The sequence below is a fragment of the Adiantum capillus-veneris genome, chromosome 18 (assembly GCF_014529385.1).
Source record: "Adiantum capillus-veneris isolate H3 chromosome 18, ASM1452938v2, whole genome shotgun sequence".
Classification (NCBI taxonomy): Eukaryota; Viridiplantae; Streptophyta; class Polypodiopsida; order Polypodiales; family Pteridaceae; genus Adiantum; species Adiantum capillus-veneris.
Window position 1 is genome coordinate 17,405,888 of NC_140948.1, and position 7,315 is coordinate 17,413,202.

Here is a 7,315-nt window from a genome sequence, read left to right on the forward strand (position 1 = left end):
AAGGCTCATTCGGTGTCCTCGTGTGGCGGGCACAAGCTGACGGGCGCGTGTGTGCAGGGAATGGCTTCCTCATGCCGTACCCACACCCACAATCGCTACACACCTAGGCCTCGCTCCTCGCACAGCCGGGAAGCCGGGCTGCACAGATGCGCGGGGTCTCGCTCCAATCGATACGTCCACGTGTCCTTCGTCGGCCTGGCCACTGGCTGCGTGGACCGAAACCGAATCCGGATATCGATCGCTCAATATACCTCAGAAGAATAATGCTCGACTTTGGATGCGGGTCAACTGCGGGTGTACGTGGTCACCACAGAGAAGACAGATGCATGCTCGCTTCTCTTGGTCCATTCTGCCTCCGTATATAAGGCGCGAAGCAGGTAGTCGACGCTTCAGGTCAACCTGGGAGGTGCTCCCATAATCACATCCACTTCCAGCCTGCTCGCCACTTTTTTCACGCTACATCTATAATTGCAGTTATACGCTAGAACGGACAGTACTGGCGCTGAATGTGATGTGATCCCAGGAGTCGATCAACGGAGCAGCAGGAGGCGCACGCCAGACAGGCCGGGTACAATCTTCATTGCTATTATGGAGGCGCAGCTTCGTCTTCTCATCATCGCCAAGCATGCCCTGCAGAGCGTCATGTGCGCAGCTAGCCTCTTGTGGCTGTGCTGGTGGCTGGTGTCGTCGGAGCCCATGAAGGACCCCAAGTACTTCGACAGGCTCGAGGAGAGCAGGCCCTCTCGATTCTTTCGAGTGGATGGCAAATACGGTAAATATACATTTCTCCGATCACTTCTTATTGTATGTTGTATATGCTGCTCCTGCAGTTCTACGTCCCCTAAAGCGGTAAATTACTATAAGGACACAGTGACGCTGCTAATGATATTGTTGCATCGCAGGTCTGGTAATCATATATCAGGCCATGCCTGTCGTTGTGGTGGCGCTTCTCAGTTTCGGACTGATAGAGGTCAGGAAAAAAATCAAGTATGTGGACCAGCTGTCGCTCTCTGAATTCTACGGGAATATTGTAGTCATGATCGTAAACCAATGAAGAAAAGAAAATGTGTCATGGCATTGATTATTGCATCAACCTGCAGGTCCTTGGAGCGAAAAAGCGGCTCGGAATTTTCCGGAGCGTCCGGCGACAGTGGTAAGTGGGCGCAGTCCGCCCACGCTACCAGGCCCGCTCGCCCAAGCGTTGTCACGTACCCTTTGGTGGTCCGAACCGGGTGGTGGAACCCTTTCGGAGTGCTGACGGCGGCAGAGGCGCTCGCCATTGTAGGCGTGCTCTTTCTAGTGCTTTACAGCTATGGCCGCCTCACCAAACTGGACTTCAGGGAACTCGAAGAGAGATACCATTCTGATCCCAAGTTGAGCCTTACAAGGCCGCTGTGAGTCATAATATACGTCCTTCCTCTCATCATCGTGCATACAGTTAGTTGCCTATATAAGTGTAGAACTGATGGCCCGGCGTGCCCCAGTTCAGCTGCCCACCATATAAGCATAGCTAGTAGGCGGGTCAGCTACTGCTAGCACTGCCCATACGTGTTTTAGTGCTGACGATACTAATTGGGTGGCGGTGAATATGGTGGTGCAGGAGTCTAGCAAAATTGAACCGAGCAGCAGAGAATTTAGGTCGAGCGGCGCTCATACCGTTTGCCTTGCTTTGGATCCCCGTGTCTCGAGGGTCTCCGCTGCTGCGGGCAATGAAGGTGCCGTACGAGCATGCGGTCAAGTATCACATCTGGCTGGCGGTCTCTGCGCTCACGCTCCTGACTGCACATAGTGTGCTCTACATCGTTTACTATTACGAGACGGACAGCGCGTATAAGGTAGGAGGTCTTGCAATATTGAGGATCGAATTAGGAGCAGCCTAATATAGATATTGTATATCATGATAATTAGAGCAACTGCTTACGAGAATCTAATTAGTTTGTCTTCACTGTCATGTCATGAACATATGATGGACTTGGTAGATACTCGAATGGGTGACAGAACGAGAGAGGTGCTCCTTGGTGGCAGGGCTGGTGGCTTGGCTAGCTGGGTTGTTGATGTGGGTAACCTCCCTCTCCTACTTCCGACGGAGGTGGTACGAGATCTTCTTCAGCGTGCACCACCTCTACGTGGTGTTTCTCCTCTTCTGGCTCTACCATGTCATGTATACCATTCACTTCTTCATTGTGCCGGTCCTTCTTTTTGTCATCGATCGCTTCCTGCGCATGGTTCAGTCGAGACAGTCCGTGGATGTGCTGTCCGCTACAGTGCTGGAGTCCGGTGCCATTCAGCTCCGCATTGCTACAAACCTTGAAAGCACTGGAGGTACGTACGCCGATAAAAATTCTGTAAATAGTCACGTAGCACGATCCTCTCAGAATAATTCGAGATTCTATGCATGATTACACCCAAAGTGGCATGTTAAAAGTGTGCAATATTGTGTGCAATCGCGTCAATTGAAAACAGCAAAAGGCCAAGTTTAAACCATACTAGTACTTATTCTCTTATAACCAAAGTCCTGATCGTCGTGTCTATTATTTTGATCTGCAACGTACAGGCTACCATGCATTGAGCAGTTGGTACCTTCGCTTTCCTAGCCTCTCCAAAGTAATGAAACTGCAATGGCACTTCTTCAGTGTCACGTCCACGCCTTTGGATGAGAAGCCTGAGCTCTCCATAGTGATCAAGCCTTTAGGAAAATGGACTAGCAGTCTCCACAGCCAGCTTCTCAAGTCTGCCGATGCCAGTGGTCGCACCGGAGGTGGTTGTCCTTTCTCTTTCAAAGCAGGAATTGAAGGACCTTATGGAGACGAGACAGACTTTTTTTGAGGTACTGTGTGATTTACCGCTAGATTATTACTGGGTGGGTGTGTGTGTGTGTGTGTAAATAGACAATCAGCTCCACTCTAAACACGTTTTGAAATGCAATACAGGTACAAGACTCTTGTGCTTGTTGGAGGTGGCATTGGTCTCACTCCTTTGCTTGCCATGCTTTGCGACGTTCTACATAGACAGAGGCGTGGACAAGGCGCTGCCTCGTTGCCCACTTCCATCCACCTCTACCACTGTGTGCGAAAGCCGGAGGAGCTCTGCGTTCTCAACAGCATCGACCCCCACCAGATTTCACCTGGATATGAAAAGCGGGGGCTGCGCATACACGTCTCGGCCTTTGTCACCTCCGCCTCACTCTCTGATTATAGGCATATGCGCATGCTTCAGGCCTCAGGTGAGTATTCACTGCCAGATCCTTCCCTTCAAGAAACGCTTGACCTGGCCACCACAACATGGACTAGAGCAGGCAATGGAAAGAGTGATGATGTCGATGCGATGAATGGCCCTATCACCATTTCTCCTGCACGTACAAGGGGCATCAAAGGCATCTCGAGTGTGAGCACCAAAGGCAGGTCCAGCTGGGTGGCCGCCACAATATTGGCATCCATGGCGGGGTTCTACATTTTGTGGGGTCTTTCCAATGTGTACATCGTCAAGCATCTCCGAAATGACTTTCCAACCAACTTCACTCGTGCGCATATCGTGGTGGCATCCATGATACTTGGTACAACCATCTTCGGAGGTGTTATTGTCTTAGCTTGGTGGCTCTCTTCGACGAAGGCTTCCAGCAGTGCAACACCTCCTGACTCGCGAAAAGTTGGTATTGCGAGCAATTCTCCTTCTCCTGCTCCTCCTCATCATGACCAAGTTGCACACCAGCTTCAACCCATCGTCCGCACGCATCTGGATGAAGAAAACATAGCCGCCGCATCTCCTTGGAGTGGGACTCTCCGCCTTGGTGTCCGTCCATTATGGAGTGGTAAACACATCTCTCTCTCTCTCTCTCTCTCTCTCTCTCTCTCTCTTCTTTTTCTTCTTCTCTCTCTTGGATGTTGGGACCTAAAAGAAGTTCAAAATTATCTCCTCCCCTCTCCCCAAGGGCATCCATAGTTTCAAAAGCAAGAGTGAGTGTTGTTGAATTGGCATGAATTATAGTGTCCTCCACCACTTTTCAATACCTACTTGGATCACCCTCTTGTGTGTGTTATTGCAGATATATTCAACGCTCTCAACAAGGAGTACCACAACCAAAACATTGGCGTGCTGGTGTCGGGCTCCGAGGGAATGCAAGCAGATGTTGCCAAAGAGTGCCAAAGACACACCCGATTATTTGACACATCCAATGTTTTCCATTACCACGGTGTGAGCTTTGAGCTCTAGCTTATACAATACAAGTGCGTGGAGCGGCCACAAAGCAGCCATAATTAATGACGTCACTCGAGGGATCAAGCGCTCCTCTTCTCTTCAAGTCATCACTTGGCGGTAGCATATTAAGATGACCAACACTTCCAAAATGTGATACACATCCCCACGTACATACATATCTTATATATACCGTATGCATAGCCAAATTTTCGTGATGCACATACCTACACTCGCTATAATATGAGCTAGACCACCCTAATTTTGAGCTTTCATTCCCTTATACCCTTAAGATCACTGCTCACGGCATACATACGATTCAAAAGAACATACAACGAGCTCAATTATCCCTCTCAGCAGGAAGCTTACATGCAATGGATAAAATACTGTATTCTCAATGCAAGTGCTCCTTTACGATTGCAAGCTTTCAGGCATCTGAATGTTCAAAGTGTACCAACCATCTCTGCACGGAAGCTATATAGCCACTCATCCCGTAAATCCATTCATTCCACCTCCAACAACATTTAATATTTGTCTTAGCTGGCTTCTTTGTGAGCCAATCACAAGAACGTTAGGAAAATTTTCTACAAGAGAAAGGAGCCTCTTTTTTTACAATAATCTCAAGATTCAAACGGAAAACCAAAGAGGATTTTCATTTACCATCAAGTGGTTTAATAAATCCCACGTCGGACTAAATGGATGTTACTTTTTCCCTAATGGGAAAGTCTTATGGAAATATTTACCACATAAAAAGAAATATTTTCCATGATAGGATTATTATTTTTACATGTAGATATGACACAATTCCTCATAGAGAAAAGCTTAATGTAGAGATTTAAATATATTAAAAACATAAATTTATGTAAATGACAAATTTTCATAGGAACGAAAGGTTATTATAGAAATATTAACATTCCAGTAAAATAGCTCTTCTTAATGTGCCTATCTTAACACATTGGTAAAGTATCAATTTTTTTAATTTCAGGTTGAGTTTTAAACTCGCACATTGTTTTTTTAATTTAAAGACCTATTAGAATGAAAATTTCTCTACTAATCCCTTTGTCAAGTAGTAGCGCTAAAGTGATTGAATATCACATTGAAAAACCTGACTTTAATAGCTAATCATACCTATGCCCTTCTACATTATCCTTCTGCACCTACCATTTTGAAACCCTACATACAACCACAGGCAACAACACTTGACTATCGTCTCGATCCGCCTATGTAGTAGCCTCGCCTACTTGAAGCTTGTCGACTGTCTTTTTTCACAAAGGAGTCCGTGCTCCTCCTTTATCACTCAACCCCGTGTGCATGCATATTGATGTCTTCCTTTAAGCATACCCGGTCTAAGGTAGAGAGAGAGAGAGAGAGAGAGAGAGAGAGAGAGAGAGAGAGAGAGAGAGAGAGAGAGAGAGAGAGAGAGAGAGAGAGAGAGAAAGATTTGATTATTGTCCTTGAAGGTCAAATATGACTTATGGGACCAGAGGTACATGTGGCGTACTCCTAGCCAGGCCTTCTACAAGCTCTTCTGCATTATCCTTGTGCATCTGCTATTTTGATACCCTACGACCACAAGCAAGAACAATTGACTATCATCTCCACCTATGTAATAGCCTCACCTGCTTGAAGCTCAACTGTCTTTTGTCACGAAGGAGTCCATGCTCCTCCTTTATCACTCAACCCCTTGTGCATGCACATTGATGTCTTGCCTTAAGCATCCTGATCTAAGGTTCACACACAGAGACACACACACACACACACAGACACACACACACACACACACACACACACACACACACACACACACACACACACACACACACACACACACACACACAGAGAGAGAGAGAGAGAAAGAGAGAGAGATTTTATTATTGTCCTTGAAGGTCAAATATGACTTATGGGACCAAAGGTACATGTGACGTAGTATACACCAAGGACCAAGGTGATGAGAACTATAATGGAGAACACACATCATGGCTTGGAAAACAAAGTATGTAGGTTTAAGTTGTGGATGCAAATGTGAGGAAAACAAGTTCGAATGTGAGCAAAAGACGAGCACACTATCGATGTGTGGTACCTAGACTCCTAGCGTTGTAGTAAGCATAATGACCATAGCCAAAGGTTCTCTTGTCTATTTCCCCAATGCCCCATCTTGCATTGAAGGAAGTGGGCACTAATTTGAATGGCTATGATATTGTATATCATTGATAAGGTGCAGCTTCCTCTTTCAAGGAAGAACATCATGGTGTTTTAGTTGAAAAAAGTATGGGGTGTAATTTATGAAGTGTGACCCACCGTATTCCTTCCAAGTTGTGATACATTGTATGGATGGATAGCCTCTTTTTCTACAATAATCTCAAGATTTGAATGGAAAACCAAAGCGGATTTTCATTTACCATCAAGAGAAAAAGATGGTTTAATAAATCCCACGTTGGACTACATGGATGTTACTTTTTCCCTAGCGGGAAAGTCTTATGGAAATATTTACCATATAAAAAGGAATATTTTCCATGATAGGATTATCATTTCATGTAGAAGGTCAAATTTGACTTATGGGACCAGAGGTACATGTGACGTATTCCTAGCCAGGCCTTCTACATGCTCTTCTGCATTATCCTTCTGAATCTTCCATTTTGATACCCTACGACCACAAGCAAGAACAACTGACTATATGTAATAGCCTTGCCTGCTTGAAGCTCAACTGTCTTTGGTCGCGAAGGAGTCCGTGCTCCTCCTTTATCACTCAACCCCTTGTGCATACACATTGATGTCTTGCCTTAAGAACACCTGGTCTAAGGTTCACAGAGAGAGAGAGAGAGAGAGAGAGAGAGAGAGAGAGAGAGAGAGAGAGAGAGAGAGAGAGAGAGAGATTTTATTATTGTCCTTGAAGGTCAAATATGACTTATGGGACCAAAGGTACATGTGACGTACTATATGTGGGTTGATAAATGATTCATGGCACCAAGGACCAAGGTGATGAGAATTGTAATGGAGAACACACATTATGGCTTGGAAAGCAAAGTGTGTAGGTTTAAGTTGTGGATGAAAATGTGAGGGAAACAAGTTTGAATGTGAGCAAAAGACAAGCACACTATCCGTGTGTGGTACCTGGACTCCTAGC

At 45.9% G+C, this 7,315-nt stretch overlaps 1 protein-coding gene across 1 annotated transcript; it reads left to right on the top strand.

The window, feature by feature from the left end:
* Positions 1-383: 383 nt before the first annotated feature.
* LOC147435294 (ferric reduction oxidase 6-like) lies at positions 384-4,830 on the top strand. Its single transcript, XM_086488366.1, has 8 exons — positions 384-772; positions 903-987; positions 1,101-1,394; positions 1,601-1,835; positions 1,980-2,322; positions 2,555-2,823; positions 2,926-3,808; positions 4,043-4,830. The coding sequence occupies exons 1-8, from the start codon at positions 589-591 to the stop codon at positions 4,207-4,209; spliced, it is 2,460 nt and encodes an 819-aa protein (XP_086344492.1). The 5' UTR covers positions 384-588; the 3' UTR covers positions 4,210-4,830.
* The last annotated feature ends 2,485 nt before the right edge of the window (positions 4,831-7,315 follow it).

Coding starts and splice junctions, on each gene's coding strand:
- LOC147435294 (XM_086488366.1), top strand. CDS start 589: ATGGAGGCGCAGCTTCGTCTTCTCATCATCGCCAAGCATGCCCTGCAG. Junction 988..1,100: donor GAGGTCAGGAAAAAAATCAA/GTATGTGGACCA, acceptor ATCAACCTGCAG/GTCCTTGGAGCGAAAAAGCG. Junction 2,824..2,925: donor GAGACGAGACAGACTTTTTT/TGAGGTACTGTG, acceptor TTTGAAATGCAA/TACAGGTACAAGACTCTTGT.